Source organism: Nerophis ophidion, linkage group LG01 (assembly GCF_033978795.1).
Source record: "Nerophis ophidion isolate RoL-2023_Sa linkage group LG01, RoL_Noph_v1.0, whole genome shotgun sequence".
In the NCBI taxonomy this organism is placed as follows: Eukaryota; Metazoa; Chordata; class Actinopteri; order Syngnathiformes; family Syngnathidae; genus Nerophis; species Nerophis ophidion.
In genome coordinates, this window is record NC_084611.1 from 53,002,401 (window position 1) to 53,029,501 (window position 27,101).

General features: G+C 43.4%; 1 protein-coding gene across 2 annotated transcripts in view; it reads left to right on the plus strand.

Annotated features, from left to right (window-relative positions):
* klhl5 (kelch-like family member 5) overlaps positions 1-27,101 on the plus strand; it is a 108,212-nt gene that overhangs the window by 28,279 nt on the left and 52,832 nt on the right. For both annotated transcript variants that reach the window (XM_061907145.1, XM_061907153.1), the window contains exons 2-5: positions 3,428-3,616; positions 6,592-6,728; positions 15,510-15,706; positions 21,763-21,975. In XM_061907145.1, coding sequence (XP_061763129.1) covers positions 3,428-3,616; positions 6,592-6,728; positions 15,510-15,706; positions 21,763-21,975 — 736 coding nt within the window. The remainder of the gene's footprint in view (positions 1-3,427; positions 3,617-6,591; positions 6,729-15,509; positions 15,707-21,762; positions 21,976-27,101) is intronic.

The following is a 27,101-nucleotide window of genomic DNA, read 5'->3' on the forward strand; positions in this document are numbered from 1 at the left end:
ATACGAGGGTAAGACGTCCTGGCAAACAAGTTCAAAAGTGGGCTGAACCTGTGCAGTGTGCAGCACAGACTCAGATTTTCTTAATTTTTATTTTCGGGACCGGAGCAGACGCACGCAGTTACAGTCACCTGTTACCAAACCGACGAGCTAACATGTCCAGGTTATAAACCTGTTGTCAATAAACACACATGGAGACGGTGCTTCAGATACTGCATTAATACTGAAAGCTAAATTGTGCACTGTCCACTCCAGCATGTGAATGCAATGAAAAGAATAAAATCTGAGCCAACCAGCTGTTAAAATGTTGTCCAGGTTAATGTTTTAGCCATTAAAGGCCCTTAATTTCAAGATTTCAACTGTGATCGGGCTTTAAACAGGTAGCTGACCTGTTCAGATGGGTGTAACTGCTACTGGTCAAATAATGTGAAATAGCATTTAATTTTACATGTATGCAATGCCATTTAAATGTAATTATAGATAAAAATAATAATAATAAATACTGTGTAGTGTTGGAAATAGTCAACGGGAAGGATTTTAGTAAGATATAAGCCATGAGCACTACACACCCAGAAAAAAACCTAGGCAGGACAAGTAAAAATATTGGGGCAAGTAGATTTGAGAAGTCGGGCAAGTAGAAAAAACAAAGGGTGCAAAGTCTGCAGGTAGTAGGAAACACATGGTTAAGTGTAGGGAGTAAAACTGATGGCAGTCTAAAAATCAAGAATTTTGGAGTGGGCTTTAAGAGACATTTTAGCTTTTCTATTTTATAAGATTATATATTTTTTGTAAGAACCACAATTAATACATATATTTCAGTGAATAACTAATTGTTCAAATCTGTATATAAATATGTACATAAAGTGTTGTAATTATATTCCAACCCCCCAGTCAAAATGAGTCAGGGCATGATGTGACAGGTGGTGACAGTACACCTAGTTTGAGACAAGAACTATAGTCATGCACTCCTGGATATGATTTTAATTCGTATCCAACAATTGCGAGAATGACTTTTTACTATTAGCTGCTGAGTTTCATTTTTCAATGTATTCTGCTGGTGGTGTGCCACTGCATTTTTCAATGAAAAAAAAATGTCCCTTGCCTCAAAAAAGGTTGAAAGTTCATACATACACACATATTGTATATATACATTCACTGAACAAACATACATATACACATACTGTACATATACACTCACTGTACAGACATAAATATACACATACTGTACATATACATTCACCGAACAAACATAAATATACACATACATGTACCTATACATTCACTGTACAAACATACATATGCACATTCTGTTCATATACAAGTACATATACATACATACACTCATGCACATAATCACGTTTCACCAAACACATATTAACGTTGTAGCTCCAGGGGAAACTGGGTAACACATGGCACACTGACAAAGCTTAACCCAGACCTGGCCCGATGAGCTTTTCAATCTGGCCTGCCGGACATTCCCAAATCATTTTTTTAGATCTTTAAGATGATAAGTGTAGCTGCCATTATGATGTGCTGTGATGTTTTCTAATGACCGTAAGTCTTCAACTACTCAAAGTATTTCAATGCTTGGAATCTGCACTTTTGGATGATATACTAGTTACTATAGTAATCTAATTATTTGCTATTGTAATCTAGTTAGTTGCTATGGTCAACTAATTAGTTACTATGGCCATCTACGTCACAGCAGCTCAGACGTGGCACCAAGCAGCGTGGGCGGTAGGCGTTTCTACAGACGCGGAAGGAGATTTTCACAAAAAAGTTCTAAAGCTTAGTGATATATACAATAGAATATAAAGTACTTTATTGATCCCTTGGGGAAATTCAGCAAATATCAGATTTGAGGTGGGTTTATTTTGTACTCTTCGCGTTCATATTTCACTGTTTCATTTTTGTTGCGTTTCACCTGATTGTAAAATATGTCGATCGAAATGGGGGTGTGACGTTCATGTGTTGTCAATATTCAGTGTTTTATCGTTCATAGAAAAATGTAAAATTACATTACATTTTTTAGGGCGGTCTGTCATAATGTTTTTAGCATTCAATCAGACATTATTGTGAGGTTTTGCATTAGTGTTCCTAAAAATCAAATATACCGGCCCCCCTGACACATTTTTTTTCACTAAATTTGGCCCCCGAGTCAAAATAATTGCCCCGGCCTGGCTTAACCTAATGTTAATATAACAATGTACAAGGTTTATATGGATCACTTCTTTTTCCTCCCCTCCATTTTTCGTTATTAATTTTTTATCTCTAGTTGTCATTTGTCATGTCCTGGTGATCATGTTTAGTTTGGCCATGTTCTGTTTGGTTTTTGGATTTTGTCAGTTCCGGTTTTTTCACTCCCTGCTTTGTTTACGTGACAACCCATTAGTTTTCACCTGTCCTCATGTCACGCACCTGATTCATTTGGACTCATGCACCTGTTGTCAAGCGCCACATCATTATTTAAGCCTGCAGTTGCCAGGCAGTCAGCCTGGCGACATCACCCTCTATCCACCCTTGTTATTCATGCTGATGATCAATGCTGCTCTTTTTCATGCTCTTTTCTCGTTCTAAGTAAGTTTTCTTTATTCATATCACAGTTTGCAAGTTTTGTTTTTTGTCCATGGTTCTGCCTTTGTGTGAGTTTTTGTTTATACCCTTTGTTTTTGTAGTACTTTTGAGTGTTAAAATTAAAATCTGTCGTTACCTTCACGCCATCCAGTCGCTTCGCACCTCGGGAAAACAATCCACACCATAGTCTTAGTCTTGACATCATTACGTCTATGTATTGTTGCTTTCGAACATCTGTATTGTTGATAATAGTGGTAAATTATTGGTATTATTCATTATCAATAGCGCTATTTCTATTGGTATTTGTTATGCTCCTTTTGTAGTGTAAAAATGCTCATTGTCATTTCTGTATTATTATTTATTTCTCTAACTGCTTCTTTGCTATCACTTTTACCATCATATTTGTACAAATCATATGTGCTGATGTTGTTCTATTGTTGTTGTTGTTGTTATTGTTGTGTTTGCTGTTGTTGTTTTGGTCTCTCTGTCTTATCCGCACAATTTCCCCCTCTGTCTTTCTTTTTTTCTCTTTCTATCCCCTCCTGCTCCGGCCCGGCTGCACCAAGTGATCATATAAAATAAAATACATTTAAGTCAAATAAAGGTAGGGCAAAAAAAAGGTTGAAAAACACCAAGTTAATGCATATCTTCCAGCTTTGGCTCCCGCAGCAGTTTGAGTCACACCCTCTCTTTTAAGTAGGGTACACTTATATCGCTCCTAATTGGACCATTTTCCTGACTCTTCTTTAAAACCGAGAAGCATTGGAGCACAATAATATGTGAGGTAAGGACAACACAGCTTCAGATAAATAAGACTTTTAATTTCTTTCTGCGTCTTTGCTGCACGGGGGTCCAGGACGTCCAACAGCAATGCCACGCTGTCCTCGTGCGTGTCCTTGGAGCCCTGTGCCTGTCCCGAGGAGAGCATCTTCGCCACCCTGTCCCACGCCGACCTCACCTTTCGCAAGATGGAAGGCTACTTGAGAAGCCAGCAGCTCTGTGATGTCACGCTGGTGGCTGGGGACAGACGGATACCTGCACACAGGTAGGCTCAAAAAATGACATTGTTTAATGTTCTGTGGTCACGTTTTGTTTAGTTATGTTCTGTTTTGGTTTTGGACGCTTTGTGCACTCTTGTTTGTTTTGTCACCATGACGACCAATTAGTTCACTTGATTTATTTGGACTTCATGCACCTGTGTTAATCATTTCACCATTATTTAAGCCTGTAGTTGCCAGGTAGTCTGGCTGGCGACATCACCCTTGATTCACTCTTGATCCACTCTTGATATACCCCTGACATTGTTCTTTTCATGCTCTGTTCATGATAGTTTTTTTTCCATCTCATAGTTCATGCTGCTCGTTTCACGTCACAGTAAGTGTTTTTTTTTTTGGTTCCATGTCCATAGTCTGTCTAAGAGTTAGTTTTTGTTTCCATACGCTAAGTTAGTGTCTCCGCCTTGTGCGCGCCTTTTGTTTGTACTTTTCCATCCATTTCCTACCACTTATTCCCTTTGGGGTCGCGGGGGCGCTGGTGCCTATCTCAGCTACAATCGGGCGGAAGGCGGTGTACACCCTGGACAAGTCGCAATGTCATCGCAGGGTGTTTGTACTTTTGTTAGTGTTAAAATGAAATCATGTCCTTACCTTCACGCTTCGTCCAGTCCAGTCGCTTTGCACCATGGGAAAACAAACCGCGCCAAAGTCCTGGTCTCGACAGATGTCGCCAGCCTGACTACCTGGCAACTACAGGCTTCATGGTGAAATGTTTAACACAGGTGCATGAATCCTAAACAAATCAGGTGTGTGAGTCAAGCCCCACATCTGGGGTCCCCTCCAAGATGTCTCATTGTCATCCCATTGGGTTGAGTTTTTCCTTGCCCTGATGTGGGATCTGAGCCGAGGATGTTGTTGTGGCTTATGCAGCCCTTTGAGACACTTATGATTTAGGGCTATATAAGTAAACATTGATTGATTGAATGAATGAGGGTAGCTGTTCTCCCTCATTGCAGTCTTGCCGCTAAAGTTGAAGTTACTCGATCATATTTTCTGGACACTGAACATTTGACAATAGTATAACCGGAGGAGTGAGCCTTCCTTTGCTAATCACGCGCCGGGCGTAGTCTTTTGTCAGCGCTTTCATTTGGGTGTGTCTTTGTCTGAGCGTCTGGTTAGAATAGCATGCTAGTTCGGAGAAAGACTTCAACATAGCTGGGTCAAAAAGTCAGAAATTGCTGCGCTCTCTCAGCTTTATTAAGGTTGCACGATCATAATAAAACTTTTTTACGGAGGTAAGGAAAATACAAAACCCAAAACCAGTGAAGTTGACACGTTGTTGTAAATGCTACAAACCCCGTTTCCATATGAGTTGGGAAATTGTGTTAGATGTAAATATAAACGGAATACAATGATTTGCAAATCCTTTTAAACCCATATTCAATTGAATGCACTACAAAGACAATATATTTGATGTTCGAACTCATAATCTTTATTTTTTTGTTTTGCGAATAATTATTAACTTAGAATTTCATGGCTGCAACACGTGCCAAAGTTGTTGGGAAAGAGCATGTTCACCACTGTGTTACATCACCTTTTCTTTTAACAACACTCAATAAACGTTTGGGAACTGAGGAAACTAATTGTTGAAGCTTTGAAAGTGGAATTCCTTCCCATTCTTGTTTTATGTAGAGCTTCAGTCGTTCAACAGTCCGCTGTCGTATTTTACGCTTCGTAATACGCCACACATTTTCAATGGGAGACAGGTCTGGACTGCAGGCGGGCCAGGAAAGTACCCGCACTCTTTTTTTACGAAGCCACACTGTTGTAACACGTGCTGAATGTGGCTTGGCATTGTCTTGCTGAAATAAGCAGGGGCGTCCATGAAAAAGACAGCGCTTAGATGGCAGCATATGTTGTTCCAAAACCTGTATGTACGTTTCAGCATTAATTTTGCGTTCACAGATGTGTAAGTTAGCCATGCCTTGGGCATTAATGCACCCCCATACCATCACAGATGCTGGCTTTTGAACTTTGCGTCGATAACAGTCTGGATGGTTCGCTTCCCCTTTTGTCCGGATGACACGATGTCGAATATTTCCAAAAACAATTTGAAATCTGGACTCGTCAGACCACAGAATACTTTTCCACTTTGCATCAATCCGTCTTAGATGATCTCGGGCCCAGAGAAGCCGGCGGCGGTTCTGGATGTTGTTGATAAATACCTTTGGCTTTGCATAGTAGAGCTTTAACTTGCACTTACAGATGTAGCGACCAACTGTATTTAGTGACAGTGGTTTTCTGAATTGTTCCTGAGCCCATGTGGTGATATAGAGATTGATGTCTGTTTTGGATACAGTGCCGTCCGAGGGATCGAAGGTCACGGTCATTCAATGTTGGTTTCCGACCATGCCGCTTACGTGGAGTGATTTCTCCAGATTCTCTGAACCTTTTGATGATTTTATGGACCGTAGATGTTGAAATCCCTAAATTTCTTGCAATTGCACTTTGAGAAACGTTGTTCTTAAACTGTTTTGACTATTTGCTCACGCAGTTGTGGACAAAGGGGTGTACCTCGCCCCATCCTTTCTTGTGAAAGACTGAGCATTTTTTGGGAAGCTGTTTTTATACCCAATCATGGCACCCCCCTGTTCCCAATTAGCCTGCACACCTGTGGGATGTTCCAATAAGAGTTTGATGAGCTTTCCTCAACTATATCAGTATTTATTGCCACCTTTCACAACTTCTTTGTCACGTGTTGCTGACATCAAATTCTAAAGTTAATTATTATTTCCCCCCCCAAAAAAGATAATCAGTTTGAACATCAAAAATGTTGTCTTTGTAGCATATTCAACTGAATATGGGTTGAAAAGGATTTGCAAATCATTGTATTCCGTTTATATTTACATCTAACACAATTTCCAAACTCATATGAAAACGGGGTTTGTATGTGTTTGTGATCATCTTTTATTACAAAGTAGGTTCAATTCATCAACTTTCTTAAGAAACCTCTCCCTTCTCGCAGGCTGGTACTCTCATCTGTGTCGGACTACTTCGCGGCCATGTTCACCAGCGATGTGCGGGAAGCTAAGCAGGACGAGGTGAAGATAGAGGGCGTCGACCCTGATGCATTGTGGGTCCTGGTTCAATACGCATACACAGGTATGAACGCTTCAATCCAGTTTGATTCAAATGGAGAGTACGTTTTAGGCGGAAATGACCGCAGCGATAGAGGTTGTGGTAAGCGATGTTCGATAATGATCGGGGATGTCCCGATCAACATTTTGCCCTCCAACCAGAGACGATTTTTTTGGTATCAAAGCCAATACAATTTCAGTCTTGTTCCCAAAAAAATCATAGGACTGAAAATTAGGGACGGCGTGGCGTGGTTGGGGTAGTGGCCGTGCCAGCAACCTGAGGATTCTTTGTTCAAACCCCACCTTCTACCAACTTAGTCACGTCCGTTGTGTCCTTGAGCAAGAGACTCTTGGTGGGTTATGGTTACAGCCTGGCATGGCAGCTCCCGCCATCAGTGTGTGAATGTGGAAATCATAGACATCTTATAAGTAGACGCAGCATTGGCTGCTGTGATGCGAGAAATTGGGCCGCCATCTTTAAATGGTGATGAGGAGCCGGAGAGCAACCTAAACTGACAGTTGACAGGTAGGAAACAAGTAGGCAGTAGCGCTCCATGCTGCGTCTACTTATAAGATGTCTATGGTGGAAATAGTATCAAAGCACCTTGAGTACCTTGAAGGTAGAAAAGTGCTATAGAAGTATAACCCAAAATCTTTTATAGCGGGTAACTAAAATAAACTCATGTTTATTTAACATATCTTATTACATTTACAATTGGTTAATATAATATTATTAGAGATGTATTACATTTTTGGTATTGGATGCTACATACAATTTTTTGAACAAAATAAAGTGCATAGTGCTATGGAGTAAAATTACTGCCAAAACTCCACAAACACACAAACATTTTTTTACTCCCCAAGTTCGCTCAATGATTCGTAATTTCAAAAAATAATTATCTTCAGTAAAGAAATTATTTAAAGCTATAACAACAATTATTTTAAAGTAAAAAAATAAATTTGCAGTTATATCTACAATTTTCTTTAATTACGACAATTTGCAAGTATAAAAACAATTTGGTTCAACTCAAACAAATGTTTCACAAGCATAAAAACACTATTTCTATGAGTAAAAAAATATTCACTAGTGAAAAAAACTTTTTTGTTTAATAGAAAAACGTTACTAGTAGAACGATCATTTTCTTCAAGTTAAAGAACAATTTGCTCATATAACAATTTTCTTCAAGTAAAAGAACAATTGGCTAGTGTAAAAACTATTTTATTCAAAAAAAGAACGATTCGGAAGTATAACAATTTTTTTTTTGTGGAAACACGTTTTACAAGTACAAAACATTTTTTATTGAAGTAACAACAATTTTATTCAAGTAAAAAAAATGATTCAAGTATAAAAAATATTTTATACGATTAAAAGAAATGTTCACATTCAAGTATAAAAACAAATTTGTCAAAGTTAAAATTTTGAAATTTGAAATTATTCCAACTTGCACTCTACAACGACAGGTAGTGCTGTTTAGTCAATTGAAGGTTGTCGAAGTTTCTGTCATTTGCGCATGGTGCCGTCCGCCAAAAATAGGAAAGAAGAAAAAGCAGGGTGTGGAGTAAAATGGTGAACATAAAAGAGGGGAAACTTACTGGTTAACTTACAGGTTGAGCTGGATACTTTACCCTATTCACAATATTTTTAGATGTTGATACATTTTTATGAGACCTTTGTGAAATTTGTCAATCAATGATCAATCAATGTTTATTTATATAGCCCCAAATCACAAATGTCTCAAAGGACTGCACAAATCATTACGACTACAACATCCTCGGAAGAACCCACAAAAGGGCAAGGAAAACTCACACCCAGTGGGCAGGGAGAATTCACATTCAGTGGGACGCCAGTGACAATGCTGACTATGAGAAACCTTGGAGAGGACCTCAGATGTGGGCAACCCCCCCCCTCTAGGGGACCGAAAGCAATGGATGTCGAGCGGGTCTAACATGATACTGTGAAAGTTCAATCCATAGTGGCTCCAAGACAGCAGTGAGAGTCCTGTCCACAGGAAACCATCTCAAGCGGATCAGCAGCGTAGAGATGTCCCCAACCGATACAGGCGAGCGGTCCATCCTGGGTCCCGACGAGCGGTCCATCCTGGGTCTCGACTCTGGACAGTCAGTACTTCATCCATGGTCATCGGACCGGACCCCCTCCACAAGGGAGGGGGGGACATAGGAGAAAGAAAAGAAGCGGCAGATCAACTGGTCTAAAAAAGGAGGTCTATTTAAAGGCTAGAGTATACAGATGAGTTTTAAGATGAGACTTAAATGCTTCTACTGAGGTAGCATCTCGAACTGTTACCGGGAGGGCATTCCAGAGTACTGGAGCCCGAACGGAAAACGCTCTATAGCCCGCAGACTTTTTTTGAGCTCTAGGAATCACTAATAAGCCGGAGTCTTTTGAACGCAGATTTCTTGCCGGGACATACGGTACAATACAATCGGCAAGATAGGCTGGAGCTAGACCGTGTAGTATTTTATACGTAAGTAGTAAAACCTTAAAGTCACATCTTAAGTGCACAGGAAGCCAGTGCAGGTGAGCCAGTACAGGCGTAATGTGATCAAACTTTCTTGTTCTTGTCAAAAGTCTAGCAGCCGCATTTTGTACCAACTGTAATCTTTTAATGCTAGACATGGGGAGACCCGAAAATAATACGTTACAGTAATCGAGACGAGACGTAACAAACGCATGGATAATGATCTCTGCGTCTTTAGTGGACAAAATGGAGCGAATTTTAGCGATATTACGGAGATGAAAGAAGGCCGTTTTAGTAACGCTTTTAATGTGTGACTCAAAGGAGAGAGTTGGGTCGAAGATAATACCCAGATTTTTTACAGAGTCACCTTGTTTTATTATTTGGTTGTCAAATGTTAAAGTTGTATTATTAAATAGAGGTCGGTGTCTAGCAGGACCGATAATCAGCATTTCCGTTTTTATGGCATTAAGTTGCAAAAAGTTAGCGGACATCCATTGTTTAATTTCATTAAGACACGCTTCCAACTGACTACAGTCCGGCGTGTTGGTCAGCTTTAGGGGCATGTAAAGTTGGGTGTCATCAGCATAACAGTGAAAGCTAATACCGTATTTGCGTATGACGTCACCTAGCGGCAGCATGTAGATGCTGAAGAGTACAGGGCCAAGGACCGAACCCTGGGGAACTCCACACGTTACCTTAACATAGTCCGAGGTCACACTGTTATAGGAGACGCACTGCATCCTATCAGTAAGATAAGAGTTAAACCATGACAGGGCTGAGTCTGACATACCAATTCGTATTTTGATACGCTCTAATAAAATATTATGATCGACGGTATCGAAAGCAGCGCTAAGATCGAGGAGCAGCAACATAGATGACGCATCAGAGTCCATCGTTAGCAATAGATCATTAGTCAGTTTTGCGAGGGCTGTCTCAGTCGAGTGATTTGCCCTGAAACCGGATTGAAAGGTTTCACATAGATTGTTAAACGCTAAGTGCTCATTTAGCTGCTCTGCAACAATTTTTTCGAGGATTTTCGAAATAAAGGGAAGGTGAGACACCGGTCGGTAGTTTACCATGAGGTCAGGATCGAGGTTAGGTCTTTTAAGGAGAGGATGAATAACCGCTTTTTTGAATGCAACGGGAACAGTGCCCGAGGAAAGTGATACGTTTATAATATTTAGCACTGATGGACCTAATAATACAAAAAGCTCCTTGATAAGTTTCCCAGGAAGTGGGTCAAGTAAACATGTTGTTTGTTTTATTCCATTTACACGTTGTACCAATCCTTCTAATGTTATTTCATCAAAACGAGAGAAACTATTTTGGATATTTGCAGTATCCGCCGTATATACAATCGTATCTGTGTTACTATAACCCCGTTGTAGCTGGGACGCATTGTCTTTAATCTCCTTTCTAATAAGTTCAATTTTCTTATTAAAGAACTTCATAAAGTCATCTGCCGAATGGGTGGAGCTACTGGAAGGAGTCCCTTGTTGGGTTAGCGATGCTACTGTACTAAACAAAAATTTTGGATCGTTTTTTTAATGCGGATGAGATTTGAGTAATAATTAGTTTTAGCTAAGGTAAGCATGCGTTTATAAGTTATTAAACTATCACTCCATGCTTGATGGTGCACCTCAAGTTTAGTCGTGCGCCATTTGCGTTCCAGCTTTCTACATAATAATTTCTGAGCTCTAGTTTCTTCAGTAAACCATGGCATACGCCTTTTTGGAGCCTTTTTTAACTTCAGCGGTGCTATACTATCAATGGTTTCGCGCAGGGCGTTGTTAAAGTTGTTAGTGAGGTTATCAATAGAGCCCACATACTTTGGGAACGGTGCCATTACCGAGGGCAGTAGGTCCGCAAGAGTCGTCGTTGTGGCAGCATTAATGTTGCGGCTGCTATAGCAGTTATTATTATTATTAGCTTGCCGAACATGAGTCTGAACTTCGAATTTTATAAGGTAATGATCGGACATTACTTTAGTATACGGGAGTATCATAACTTTGGAGACGGTGATACCTCTGACAAGCACTAGGTCTATCGTATTACCGCTGCGATGCGTCGGTTCATTTATTATTTGTGTAAGACCACAGCTATCAATTATAGTCTGGAGCGCCACGCACGGTGGGTCCAATGGGGTATTCATATGGATATTAAAGTCCCCCATTATAATTATATTATCGGCGTGCGTCACTAGATCAGCAACAAACTCTGAGAATTCACTAATAAAGTCCGAATAGGGCCCTGGGGGGCGGTAGATAACGGCCAGGCACAGAGGCAGAGGTGTGGCAGACTTCATAGAAAGCACCTCAAACGATTTATATTTATTATTTAAGTTAGGACTAAAGTTAAAGTTTTCGTTGTATATTAGTGCGACACCCCCTCCCCTTTTGAGGTGACGGGCAATATGCGCATTCGTATAGTTAGGAGGGGATGCCTCATTTATCGCAAAAAAGTCGTCTGGTTTAAGACAGGTTTCGCTAAGACCGATGACGTTAAGGTTGTTGTCTCTAATGACCTCATTGACTAATAACGTTTTGGGAGACAAAGATCTGATGTTTAAAAAAGCCCATATTATAGGTAGTGGGCTGTTTTAAGGAGTTGTTGATAAAATTATCCGTAGTAGCAATATTAATAATGTTGCGTTTATTATGCGCAGTGTACTTAAAATAATTACGACCATATCTAGGAATTGATATGACGGGAATTTTCAGATTGTCTACTTGGCGCTGCGATAAACTGAACTCATCATAATTTGCCACCTCAGTAGAACGCATGTCTAACTCTGACGTAGTCATAGACACAGTAGAAAAAACATTTTGTGAGTTGTGTATTATTCTACGAAAATTGCTATGTGTACAGGGATCATCCAGCCTAGCGCTGGCTAGTTCTAACTTAACTGACTCCATACCCAGGCTAGCGGGCTCTGTAATTGCCTGTGACCGGGCTTGCTCTAGTGCAGTTAGTCAAATTTGTGGTATTAAATGCTACATACAATTTGTTTAACAAAATAAAGTGCATAGTGCTATGGAGTAAAATTACTGCCAAAACTCCACAAACACAAAAATATTTTTACTCCCTCGTTACGGTCAATGATTCGCATGTAAAAAAAACAAAAAACAATTGTCTTTAGTAAAGAAACGATTTAAAGGAATAGCAATTTTTGGGGGGACGGCGTGGCGAGGTTTGGAGAGTGGCCGTGCCAGCAACCTGAGTGTTCCTGGTTCGATCTCCACCTCATACCAACCTCGTCACGTTCGTCGTGTCCTTAAGCAAGACCTGTCACCCTTGCTCCTGATGGGTGGCGGTTAGGGCCTCGCATGGCAGCTCCCTCCATCAGTGTGTGAATGTGTGTGTGAATGGGTTAATGTGGAAATAGTGTCAAAGCGCTTTGAGTACCTTGAAGTTAGAAAAGCGCTGTACAAGTATAATTCACGAGTAGAACTACAATTTTCTTCAAGTGAAAAAAACATTCGCAGGTATATCAACAATGTTCTTGAATTACGACAACAATTTACAAGTATAAAAATTTGGTTCAATTAAAAAAATGTTTTACAGGTCTAAAAACACATTTTTTGCAAGTAAAAAAAAATGATTCGCAAGTATGAAAACTATTTTGTTGAATGGAAAAACGTTTTACAAGGAGAACGATCATTTTCTTCAAATAAAAGAACGATTCGCTAGTATAACAAACTTTTTTTTCAAGTAAAAAAAACTGGCAAGTATAAATACATTTTGTGTAGTGAAAAAAACGTTTTACAAGTATAAAAACAATTTCGTTCAACACCCAAAATTTTTGCACAAGTATAAAAACACATTTTCTGCAAGTAGAAAAATAAGATTCACAAGTGTAAAAAATATTTTGCTTAATGGAAAAACGTTTTACAAGTAGAACAATCATTTTCTCCAAGTAAAAGAACGATTCACTAGTTTAACAAACATTTTTTTCAAGTAAAAAAACGTCTGGCAAGTATAAATCAATTTTGTGTTGTGAAAAAAAAACGTTTCACAAGTATAAAAACACTTTGGTTCAACACCAAAAAATGTTTCACAAGTATAAAAACACATTTTCTGCAAGTAAAAAAATACGATTCACAAGTGTAAAAACAATTTTGTTTAATGAAAAAACGTTTTGCAAGTAGAACGATTATTTTCTTCAAGTAAAGGAACGATTCGCTTGATAAAAACAATTTTCTTCAAGTAAAATAACAATTGGCTAGCATGAAAACTATTTTATTTAAGTAAAAGAACGATTCGGAAGTATAACAATTTTTTTGAGTGGAAAAACGTTTTACAAGTACAACAACAATTTTATCCAAGTAAAAGAACAATTCAAAAGTATAACAACAATTTTCTTCAAGTACAAAAAAATATTCTTAAGTATAAAAACTATTTTGTTCAATTAAAAAAAAAGATTCACATTCAAGTATAAAAACACATTTCTTCAATTTAAAAATTTTAAATTATTCCATCTTGCGCGACACACAAATTTGCACTCAGAGCACCCATAAATCGAACTCTACAACGACAGGTAGTGCTGTTTAGTCGATTGAAGGTTGTCGAAGCTTCTGTCATTTGCGCATGGTGCTGTCTGCCAAAAATAGGACAGAAGTAGAAGTCGGGTGGGAAGTAAAATGGTGGACATAAGAGAGGGGAAACTTACAATGACTCACAAGTATAAAAACGTTTTTTCCGCAAGTAAAAAAAAACAATTAACACGTATTAATACAATTTTCTCTCATTATAATATTTTTTAAGTATAAAAACTATTTTGTTAAATTACAAAAAAATATTCATAAGTATCAAAACACATTTTCTGAATGTAAAAAAAACGATTCACAAGTATAAAAACAATTCTCTTTAGTGAAAAAACAATTCACAAGTATAACAACAATTTTCTTCAAGTAAAAAACGATTCAGAAGTATAAAAACAATTTTCTTCAAGTAAAAGAACAATTTGCAGGTATAACAACAATTTTCTTTAATAACATTAATTTGCAAGTATAAAAACAATGTTCTTCCATTAAGAAAACATGTATAAAAACTCATTTTTTTGCAAGTAAAAAAAAAGATTAACACATATAACAACAATTTTCTTTAATTATAACATTTTTTTAAGTATAAAAACAATTTTGTTAAATTAAAAACGATTCACAAGTATATCATTAAATTTTCTGAATGTTTAAAGATTCACAAGTATGAAAACAATTTTGTTTAGTGAAAAAACAATTCACAAGTATGACAATTTTCTTCAAGTAAACGATTCACAAGTATGACAACTATTTTCTTCAAATAAAAGGACGATTTGCAGGTATAAAAACAACTTTGTTCAATAAAAAACAATTATCAAGTATAAAAACAAAAGGGAATAAGCGGTAGTAAATGGATGGATGGATGAAAAAACAATTCACAAGTATAATTATGAACTACTTTCTTTAGGTAAAAAAAACAATTCTAAAGTATAAGAAATATTTTGTTTAATTAATAAAAACGATTCACATATAAGTATTAAAACAATTTTCTTCAACTTAAACTTTTGCCAGTATTATTCCAACTTGCGTGAGACACACATTTGCACTCAGAGCACCTGTAATTCACACTTTACAACGACAGGCAGGTAGGTCGGTCTTCATTGTCATTGCACAAGCACAACAAAACTTTGTTTTCAGCACAAACCCGTTCAAGATTAGACAACGACAGGTAGTGCTGCTTAGTCAATTGAAGGCCGTCGAAGCTTCTGTTATTTGCGCATGGTGCCGTCCGCCAAAAATAGGAAAGAAGAAGAAACTGGGTGGGGAGTAAAATGGCGGACAGCACAGAGGGGAAACTTATTCACAAGATATAGAGATTTTTTTTTGACTCTTTGAGAATGGTTCAAAAATAATCTGTTTACCCAAACAATGCAAGTATTTATTTTTTTTATTATTATGATTATATTTATAGTAAAATGAATACCTATAAAAAAAAAACGCCACAATAAATGGATTTAACCATCGCTTTCACTCTAACTTTGGGGTGAGTTTACTTGATTTGCCTTTATAGAAACAAACATGAACCTACAGTTAACATTTTGTGTTTTCTTCTGATTTATTCTTTTGTTGATATTATACAACAGGACTAAAAACGTGTTTATAGCGTGATATATGTTCTTAATAATGTGTCAAAGTATAATTATTATTTGGAACATGCAGTTGTATAAGTTGCATTACAGCATTAGGTCATTCTTGACATTTTAAAAACACTTTATAAAATATTAACGTTTTTTTTCGTTTTTTTTTTGTTACCCTGCGTTCCTTTCCCCACACCTGTATGTCCTGCAGGTCGCCTGGAGTTGAGGGAGGACACCATTGAGTATCTGCTGTCAGCCTCTTGTCTGCTACAGTTGTCCTCTGTAGTCCAGGCCTGCAGTTCCTTCCTGGTGAAGCAGCTCCACCCTTCCAACTGCTTGGGCATCCGCTCTTACGCTGACGCCCAGGGCTGCCATGACTTGCAGAGGGCCGCTCACAACTACACCATGGTGGGTGTCTTCCAGGGTAACCAGTAAGGGACGTCACGATACTCATGATCAACCATTTTTGTACTGGTTTTGGCGTATGAAGTTCCCACACGGGAGTACAAAACCCAAAACCGGTGAAGTTGGCATGTTGTGTAAATGGTAAATAAAAACGGAATACAATGAATAATTTTCAACTTATATTCAATTGAATAGACTGAAAATACAAGATATTTCATGTTCGAACGGAGAAACTTAATTTTTATTTGCAAATAATCATTAACTTGGAATTTAATAGCAGCAACACGTTGCAAAAAAGTTGTCACAGGGGCATTTTTACCACAGTGTTACATGGCCTTTCCTTTTAATAACACTCAGTAAAGGTTTGGGAACTGAGGAGACATTTTTCAAGCTTTTCAGTTGGAATTATTCCCATTCTTTCTTGATGTACAGCTTAAGTTGTTCAACAGTCCGAGGTCTCCGTTGTGGTATGTTAGGTTTTATAATGCGCCACACATTTTCAATGGGAGACAGGACTGGACTACAGGCAGGCCAGTCTATGAAGCCACGCTGTTGTAACACGTGGCTTGGTATTGTCTTGCTGAAATAAGCAGGGGCGTCCATGATAATTTTGCTCCAAAACCTGTATGTACCTTTCAGCATGAATGGTGCCTTCACAGATGTGTAAGTTACCCATGCCTTAGGCACTAATACACCCCCATACCATCACAGATGCTGGCTTTTCAACTTTGCGCCTAGAACAGTTCGAATGGTTCTTTTCCTCTTTGGTCCGGAGGACACGACGTCCACAGTTTCCAAAAACAATTTGAAATGTGGACTCCTGCTGGCCCCACTTTGGACTGGACTCTCACTATTATGTTAGATCCACTTTGGACTAGACTTTTACAATATTATGTCAGACCCACTCGACGTCCATTGCATCCGGTTTCCCCTGGAGGGGGGGTTACCCACATTTGCGGTCCTCTCCAAGGTTTTGTCACGATCCGTGACTCGGATCGTTTATGGTTTTGCCCTTTTTATATGTCTTTGTTCATGTTTTGTTTCTGGACTCTGCCGATCCTTGTTTGAGCACTTCCTTGTTTGTATTAGTCACCATGCCAACATATTGCGTTCCTCCGCACGGGCTCCTGTCACACACATTATTTGTGTATTTAAGCCCACCTGATTCCTTAGTTCGTCCTCGGTCCATTGTTTGCTTTTCGCAACACGTCACGGTTTGTATTTGGTATCATAGATTATTTTGTGCTAAGTTCCGCCTTAGCTTCACGTGCGTGTGGCACGTCGTTTAATGTTTTCTGTTTCCTGCTACGTTTTAACATTAGCTTTCCGTGCATTGGCACGCGCTTTGTTTTTCCCCTTTTGCCCCAGTGTTCTTTTGTTTCATTATATTAAAACTTGTTCCTACCTGCAATCCTGCTGACTGGTCGTGTGTGCATTCACGAAGTGGCAACTCCGCGCAGCAAGTGCACCACGAAGCGTGACAGAATGGATCGAGCCAGAAGCCACTTCGCACTCCTCCAGCCCCAGCCAGAGCAGGTGTTCCTCTCCGAGGAAGAAGAGATGTAGATCTTCCGGGAGCTCCGAGCAGACTCTTGTCCATGGGAGAGCGAGGACGACATTGAGCTGCCGGAAGAGGATCTCCCGGCCGAAGCAGTGGTGGCCTGGGAGCTATTCATGGCGAGGATAGCGGACGCGGAGGACTGCTTTCGCTCCCAGTCTCAAGCCACCCCGACATTCCCCTCAGCGCGCTGCACGCCGCGCTGAGGGGAACGTCCAAGGCTGAGGGCGTGTCAGTGGCACAGGCAGACCTCCTTCCATTGAGGTTGCTGCCTGCCTTGCCGCTGGCTCCGCCCGCACCAACAGACGAGCCACCTGCACCAATACTAGCACCTAGCCCAATGACAAGTCCATGTCCAAGGCTAGCCCCAGTGCCAGCACCACGTCAACCTCCAACGCCAAGTCCAGGGCTAAGGCTAATCCCAGTACCAGCACCACGCCAACCTCCCACGCCGGCACCACGCCGGGCTCAACCTCAAAGTCCAGGTGCAAGCCGGCCTACGAGTCCAAGTCCATGTGCAAGCCGGCCTCCGAGTCCAAGTCAAAGTCCAAGCCGGCCTCCGTGTCCAAGTCAAAGTCCAAGCCGGCCTCCAAGTCCAAGCCGGCCTCCGAGTCCAAGTCAAAGTCCAAGCCGGCCTCCGAGTCCAAGTCAAAGTCCAAGCCGGCCTCCGAGTCCAAGTCAAAGTCCAAGCCGGCCTCCGAGTCCAAGTCAAAGGCCAAGCCGGCCTCCGAGTCCAGGTCAAAGTCCAAGCCGGCCTCCGAGTCCAAGTCAAAGTCCAAGCCGGCCTCCGAGTCCAAGTCAAAGTCCAAGCCGGCCTCCGAGTCCAAGTCAAAGTCCAAGCCGGCCTCCGAGTCCAAGTCAAAGTCCAAGCCGGCCTCCGAGTCCAAGTCAAAGTCCAAGCCGGCCTCCGAGTCCAAGTCAAAGTCGAAGCCGGCCTCCGAGTCGAAGCCGGCCTCCGAGTCGAAGCCGGCCTCCGAGTCGAAGCCGGCCTCCGAGTCGAAGCCGGCCTCCGAGTCGAAGCCGGCCTCCGAGTCGAAGCCGGCCTCCGAGTCCAAGCCGGCCTCCGAGTCCAAGCCGGCCTCCGAGTCCAAGCCGGCCTCCGAGTCCAAGCCGGCCTCCGAGTCCAAGCCGGCCTCCGAGTCCAAGCCGGCCTCCGAGTCCAAGCCGGCCTCCGAGTCCAAGCCGACGTCCGAGTCCAAGCCGACGTCCAAGTCGACGTCCAAGACGACGTCCACGACGACGCCCGAGTCCAAGTCGACGTCCAAGACGACGCCCGAGTCGACGTCGACGCCCAAGTCCACGCCGAGCGTCAGGTCCAAAACCACGCCAGGCGCATCTCCCTCCGCGTCGGCTGTGGGTGTGGCCGTGCTCAGGTCGTCCTCCTCGCAGGGCGCTTCCACCTCTACGGGTGTGGCCGTACCCCGGGCGTCCTCCTCAGCGGGTGCTTCCACCCCCACGCCGGCCACGGTGGTGGCCCTACCCAGGGCGCCCTCCCCGCAGGACGCGCCCTGGCCCTCGTCAGCCACAGATTACTTTTGTGGCAGCGGCGTCCCACCCGCCGCCGCCACCTATGGTGTCCTCGGTGGATTCGGGACACGGGACTTTCCAACCCTCCACCAGGTCCTCCCATCTTTTTTGGACTGTCTTGTTGGGGTGGGGGGGATCTGCCCCTTAAGGGGGGGTAGTGTCACAATCCGTGACTCGGATCGTTTATGGTTTAGCCCTTTTTGTATGTCTTTGTTCATGTTTTGTTTCTGGACTCTGCTGATCCTTGTTTGAGCACTTCCTTGTTTGTGTTAGTCACCATGGCAACGTATTGTGTTCCTCCGCACGGGCTCCTGTCACACACCTGTTTCTAATAATTATTTGTGTATTTAAGCCCACCTGATTCCTTAGTTCGTCCTCGGTCCGTTGTTTGCTTTTCGCAACACGTCACGGTTTGTATTTGGTATCATAGATTATTTTGTGCTAAGTTCCGCCTTAGCTTCACGTGCGTGTGGCACGTCGTTTAATGTTTTCTGTTTCCTGCTACGTTTTAGCATTAGCTTTCCGTGCATTGGCACGCACTTTGTTTTTCTCCTTTTTGCACCAGTGTTCTTTTGTTTTATTATATTAAAACTTGTTCCTACCTGCAATCCCGCTGACTGGTCGTGTGTGCATCCACGAAGTGGTAACTCCGCGCAGCAAGTGCGCCGTGAAGCGTGACAGGTTTCTCATAGTCATTCTCATCGACGTCCCACTGGGTTCTGAGTTTTTCCTTGCCCTTAGAACCCTTATGTGGGCGCTGAACCGCGGATGTCGTTGTGGCTTGTGCAGCCCTTTGAGACACTTGTGCTTTAGGGCTATATATATAAACATTAATTGATTGACTCGTCAAACCACAGATCACTATTCCACTTTGCATCAGTCCGTCTTAGATGAGCTCGGGCCCAGCGTTTCTGGGTGTTGTTGATAACTAGCTTACGCTTTGCATAATAGAGTTTGAACTTGCACTTGCAGATGTAGCGACACACTCTAGTTACTGACAGTGGTTTTATAAAGTGTTCCTGAGCCCAGGTGGTGATATCCTTTACAAACTCATGTCGCTTTTTGATGCTGTACCTAGGGGTGTAACGGTACACAAAAATTTCGGTTCGGTACGTACCTCGGTTCAGAGGTCACGGTTCGGTTCATTATCGGTACAGTAAGAAAACAACAAAATATAAATTTTTGGGGTTATTTATTTACCATATTTGTAAACAATGGCTTGATCCTTTTAACATTGGGAACACTATAATAATTCTGCCCACGTTAATCCACATTAAACCGCTTCAAGTTGCTGCTTTGATTAAATAAAATGACACAACTTTCCTTCTACATATAAAAAGTGCAACATTAAACAGTTTCAAGTCAACTCATCATGCTTAATTTATTACAGCATTGGGGAAGCCTGTAGTTGATTTTTATTATGTAAATGTTATATTTTTATCAACATGTGATAGCATGGACCCTGCCATTCAAAACTAGGCTGCTACATTACTAATGATTCATGTAACTATAGCTGAAAATTCATCCCTGACCACCATGGAGTTCATGTAGGCTTTATGATGCACTTACATTATTTTATACACTATCAGAGACAGAAACTCTTCATTTAATGTCCTTTTTTGCTGCTTCAACACCTCAATCAACACTCTCCATAACACACGCACAAACACGAGCGCGCACACACACACACACACACACACACACACACACACGCACACATGGCAAAATGAGTTAACGTTACGCTAAAAGCTAACTAGCCTTCACCTAAAGCCAGGACTGCGAGTGAGCTGAGCTGCAGTTTGTTTCTAGAAGGTCAACGGGCTCATAGTGATGTTTAGAAAGTAGTTGACTTGGAATATAATTTGGGGAGAGTGCGTTGCTCCCCTGCTAAAGACCTATCTGCTCAACATCGACACTAAAGCGCTGACGACATCCGTTCTGAATACGCATTGCTGATTGGCTTCGTATGTAACCAATCAGAAGGTTGTGTGGGCGGGACAATGCAGGGTGCTGTGTACAGACAGAGGCAGAACGGAGCGGAGCAGCCTGTTAAGACTTTAGCATAGGCGGCTATTTCATATGTTCGTGTGTAACTCGTTCGGTACTGCTCTGCACCGAACCGGAACCCCCGTACCGAAACGGTTCAATACAAATACACGTACCGTTACACCCCTAGCTGTACCCCCTGAGGGATCGAAGGTCACGGGCATTCAATGTTGCGGGAATGGTTTTCTTCAGATTCTCTGAACCTTTTGATGATATTACGGACCGTAGATGGTGAAATCCCTAAATTCTTTGTAATAGCTTGTTGAGAAATGTTCTTAAATTGTTGGACAATTTGCTCACACATTTGTTGCTCATGGTCATGAGCTTTGGGTTATGACCGAAAGGACAAGATCACAGGTTGAGCGGGCGAAATGAGTTTCCTCCGCCGGGTGGCGGGGCTCTCCCTTAGAGATAGGGTGAGAAGCTCTGTCATCCAGGGGGAGCTCAAAGTAAAGCCGCTGCTCCTCCACATCGAGGGGAACCAGATGAGGTGAGTCGGGAATCTGGTCAGGATGCCGCGCGAACGCCTCGGAGGTGTTTCGGGCACGTCCGACTGGTAGGAGGCCACGAGGAAGACCCAGGACACGTTTGGTCAACTATATCTCCCGGCTGGGGAGAGGAAAGTCTGGGCTTCCCTGCTTAGGCTGCTGCCCCCGCGACCCGACCTCGGATAAGCGGAAGAAGATGGATGGATACTTTACTACTATACTTTACTCTGCCTTTCCACATTTTTAAACATCATCTAAATGCGCTTTTTCCCCCGCCCCCCAGACCTAATTGTTAACTCTACTGTATTCTAATGTTGTCACATTTACCTGTTTGCTATCCTCTCGTTGCATTTCATTGAATGTTGTTGACTTTAAGCGGTGGCGCACTTTGTGACTCATGTTAGTGCTATTGAAATAAAATCTTACTGTTTGACCACCAGGAACATTTTCTGGAGGTGGTTGCAGGACAAGAGTTCTTGCTCCTTCCCTCGGACGAAATGGAGCAGCTGCTCAAGTCCGACGACATCAACATTCCTGATGAGGAGACCGTAGTGACCTCTTTGCTGTCCTGGGTGCTTCACGACGCCGATGCTCGCCGGCGCCACCTGCCACCGCTTCTCGCTCACGTCCGCCTACCACTGCTGCAACCACAGGTGATGACCGTCTCCGTCAAGGAAAAAAACACCGCGCTTCAAAATGTCCTTAAACCAGGGTTTCCCAAACTTTTTGACTCGGGGGGCCGCATTGGGATAAAAAAATGTGGCCGGGGGCCGGGCTATTTATATATATATATATATAAATATATTTTAATCACGATGATGTCATGTTATCGATGGGAAAATGCATTTTTAGACAATATGATTTGCCTGAGTGGCTAGTAGACACCGATGCAGGTAGGAGAATGATTTATTATTCCTCCTAAATTAGTCCAGAATACAAAAATACAGAACCCCCCCTCCCAAAAACAGAAAAGCTTGCACCAAAGCGGTTCGGCTTCATGGCTTACCAAAGTCGTACTTAAACATTTTGATAGATTTTTGAGCGCTGTGTGTCATCTTCTACATTTTTAATGGAACATATAAAATGTTGGTGTTGTTTATTTGAGTCATATTGCAGTCTACACGTATCTCTTATGTGTGACTACCATCTACTGGTCACACTTATCATTTTACCTTGTGCCAAAATTAAATAGCTTCGAGGTCAGTAAGCACAGCAGAAATTATTCTGTACATTAGGCGCTACGGGTTAAGCGCACTGTCGAGTTTTGAGAAAATTATAGGATATTAAGTGCGCTTATAGTCCGAAAAAAATATGCTAACTAAATATCCCTGGTGTATATGAATAATAAACATGAATTAATAAACATGTTCGACCTGACAAATTCTGCACGTTGTCTTATGTAATAGCAAGGGATTAATGACTGGCGAAGACGCAAATTAGCCGTGCGATAAAACACCGAATGATGAAGGATTGGTTTTGTGCTCTGCGTTCAGTTCCACCCAGACATCATACATTACATCATTATTTTTCTTCTCATGTTCTCTTGCTGCTCCCTGGCGAAGGTAACAGTGTGATGTGATGCTCAAGCATTTGTACGCCAGGAAAAAAAAAGTGGTTAAAGCCCGGGGCATTGAAAACACACACACACACACACACACACTGGTTATCATTTGGAATGGGGACCAAGTTTTTTATCATGACTTGTGGGGACCACCCTTTCTACAGGTTGTGGAGGCGTAACAAAAATGAGGTAAAATGGCCACTGCTTAGTTAGCTCATACACGTCTTTAAATCTCTGGATTGATGAAGTAATGTGCTGATCATACTTACTGGGGACCCTGGGGAAAAGAGTTAGTATGCACTATGACTATCATTTTAAAATGTTTCCCTTTTATGGACCTGTTTTTTTGTCCCCATATCGTCAGACATCCCCTAAATAGAGCGGTGTCCCCATTAAGTAAGCATTGCCACACACACACACACACACACACACACACACACACACACGCACACACACACACACACACACACACACACACACACAGTACATAAACCTTAATTAAGTGTGATATCACTCATAACCGATCTCTTCAGCGGAGACGAATCACCCCGTGTCCCCCTATTTTTATCTTTTCTACCGCCTTCTCTCCCCCGTCTCACTTCAAAAATACGACACCGCCCAGCCGGGATAAGATATGCTGTACCAGGTAATCAGCGGTCAAACTGCGACGGTGCGGAGCAAGCGAATCACGAGAGCCATTGACACGTTGAACCGACATAGCCAACGACACTGACGACTTTTTTTTATTAATCCCACACAGACAGACACACCGTTAAGATACATCAACCCCAAATAGCTCGCCGTCTCTCTCGCCGGCTCTGCGTTTACTCATCAAGAGTAGGCCTTTTTACAACTTAATACAGTTGATCCCTGACCCTCATCAAAACTGCACTTTTTGGGGGAATTTTCATTTCATCAATCACAATCCTTATGTAAGACGCATGTTTTTTCTTTTTTTATGCATTCTAAATCATAAATGAACACTAGCAATAGTCAGCTTACAATGGAGCCCTTAGGAGAGGCTCGATTCCGCCTATAAAGCTGGGGCGGCGTAGCTCGGTTGGTAGAGTGGCCGTGTCAGCAACTTGAGGGCTGCAGGTTCGATTCCCGCTTCCACCATCCTAGTCACTGTCGTTGTGTCCTTGGGCAAGACACTTTACCCACCTGCTCCCAGTGCCACCCACACTGGTTTAAAAGTAACTTAGATATTGGGTTTCACTATGTAAAGCGCTTTGAGTCACTAGAGAAAAGCGCTTTATAAATATAATTTTCAAAGACTTCTATGGAATTACAACAAAATGAACCCAGGTTTCCCTCGCCCGGACGTGGGTCACCGGGGCCCCGCTCTGGAGCCAGGCCCGGAGTTGGGGCACGATGGCGAGCGCCTGGTGGTCGGGCCTGTCCCCATGGGGCCCGGCCGGGCACAGCCCGAAGAGGCAACGTGGGTCATCCCTCCAATGGGCTCACCACTCATAGGAGGGGCCATAGAGGTCGGGTGCATTGTGAGCTGGGCGGCAGCCGAAGGCAGGGCACTTGGCGGTCCGATCCTCGGCTACAGAAGCTAGCTCTTGGGACGTGGAACGTCACCTCACTGGGGGGGAAGGAGCCTGAGCTAGTGCGCGAGGTAGAGAAGTTCCGGCTGGATATAGTCGGACTCACCTCGACGCACAGCAAGGGCTCTGGAACCAGTTCTCTCGAGAGGGACTGGACCCTCTTCCACTCTGGCGTTGCCGGCAGTGAGAGGCGACGGGCTGGGGTGGCAATTCTCGTTGCCCCCCGGCTCAAAGCCTGCACGTTTGAGTTCAACCCAGTGGACGAGAGGGTAGCTTCCCTTCGCCTTCGGGTGGGGGGGACGGGTCCTGACTGTTGTTTGTGCTTACGCACCAAACAGCAGTTCAGAATACCCACCCTTTTTGGGCACACTCGAGGGAGTACTGGAAAGTGCTCCTCCGGGTGATTCCCTTGTCCTACTGGGAGACTTCAACGCTCATGTTGGCAACGACAGTGAAACCTGGAGAGGCGTGATTGGGAAGAATGGTCGCCCGGATCTAAACCCGAGTGGTGTTTTGTTATTGGACTTTTGTGCTCGTCACGGATTGTCCATAACAAACACAATGTTCAAACATAGGGGTGTCCATATGTGCACTTGGCACCAGGACACCCTAGGCCGAAGTTCCATGATCGACTTTGTAGTTGTGTCATCGGATTTGCGGCCTTATGTTTTGGACACTCGGGTGAAGAGAGGAGCGGAGCTTTCAACCGATCACCACCTGGTGGTGAGTTGGCTGCGATGGTGGGGGAGGATGCCGGACAGACCTGGCAGGCCCAAGCGCATTGTGAGGGTCTGCTGGGAACGTCTGGCAGAGTCTCCTGTCAGAGAGAGTTTCAATTCACACCTCCGGGAGAACTTTGAACATGTCACGAGGGAGGTGCGGGACATTGAGTCCGAGTGGACCATGTTCCGAACCTCTATTGTCGAGGCGGCTGATTGGAGCTGTGGCCGCAAGGTTGTTGGTGCCTGTCGTGGCGGTAATCCCAGAACCCGTTGGTGGACACCAGCAGTGAGGGATGCCGTCAAGCTGAAGAAGGAGTCCTATCGGGTTCTTTTGGCTCATAGGACTCCGGAGACAGTGGACGGGTACCGACGGGCCAAGTGGTGTGCAGCTTTAGCGGTCGCGGAGGCAAAAACTCGGACATGGGAAGAGTTCGGGGAAGCCATGGAAAACGACTTCCGGATGGCTTCGAAGCGATTCTGGACCACCATGCGACGCCTCAGGAAGGGGAAGCAGTGCACTATCAACTCCGTGTATGGTGCGGATGGTGTTCTGCTGACTTCGACTGCGGATGTTGTGGATCGGTGGAAGGAATACTTCGAAGACCTCCTCAATCCCACCAACACGTCTTTCTTTGAGGAAGCGGTGCCTGGGGAATCTGTAGTGGACTCTCCTATTTCTGGGGCTGAGGTCGCTGAGGTAGTTAAAAAGCTCCTCGGCGGCAAGGCCCCGGGGGTGGATGAGATCCGCCCGGAGTTCCTTAAGGCCCTGGATGCTGTGGGGCTGTCTTGGTTGACAAGACTCTGCAGCATCGCGTGGACATCGGGGGCGGTACCTCTGGATTGGCAGACCGGGGTGGTGGTCCCTCTCTTTAAGAAGGGGGACCGGAGGGTGTGTTCCAACTATCTTGGGATCACACTCCTCAGCCTTCCCGGTAAGGTTTATTCAGGTGTACTGGAGAGGAGGCTTCGCCGGATAGTCGAACCTCGGATTCAGGAGGAACAGTGTGGTTTTCGTCCTGGTCGTGGAACTGTGGACCAGCTCTATACTCTCGGCAGGGTTATTGAGGGTGCATGGGAGTTTGCCCAACCAGTCTACATGTGCTTTGTGGACTTGGAGAAGGCATTCGACCGTGTCCCTCGGGAAGTCCTGTGGGGAGTGCTCAGAGAGTATGGGGTATCGGAATGTCTTATTGTGGCAGTCCGGTCCCTGTATGATCAGTGTCAGAGCTTGGTCCGCATTGCTGGCAGTAAGTCGGACACGTTTCCAGTGAGGGTTGGACTCCGCCAAGGCTGTCCTTTGTCACCGATTCTGTTCATAACTTTTATGGACAATTTCTAGGCGCAGCCAAGGCGTTGAGGGGTTCCGGTTTGGTGGCCACAGGATTAGGTCTCTGCTTTTTGCAGATGATGTAGTCCTGATGGCTTCATCTGGCCGGGATCTTCAGCTCTCACTGGATCGGTTCGCAGCCGAGTGTGAAGCGACCGGAATGAGAATCAGCACCTCCAAGTCCGAGTCCATGGTTCTCGCCCGAAAAAGGGTGGAGTGCCATCTCCGGGTTGGGGAGGAGACCCTGCCCCAAGTGGAGGAGTTCAAGTACCTAGGAGTCTTGTTCACGAGTGGGGGAAGAGTGGATCGTGAGATCGACAGGCGGATCGGTGGGGCGTCTTCAGTAATGCGGACGTTGTATCGATCCGTTGTGGTGAAGAAGGAGCTGAGCCGGAAGGCAAAGCTCTCAATTTACCGGTCGATCTACGTTCCCATCCTCACCTATGGTCATGAGCTTTGGGTCATGACCGAAAGGATAAGATCACGGGTACAAGCGGCCGAAATGAATTTCCTCCGCCGGGTGGCGGGGCTCTCCCTTAGAGATAGGGTGAGAAGCTCTGCCATCCGGGAGGAGCTCAACGTAAAGCCGCTGCTCCTCCACATCGAGAGGAGCCAG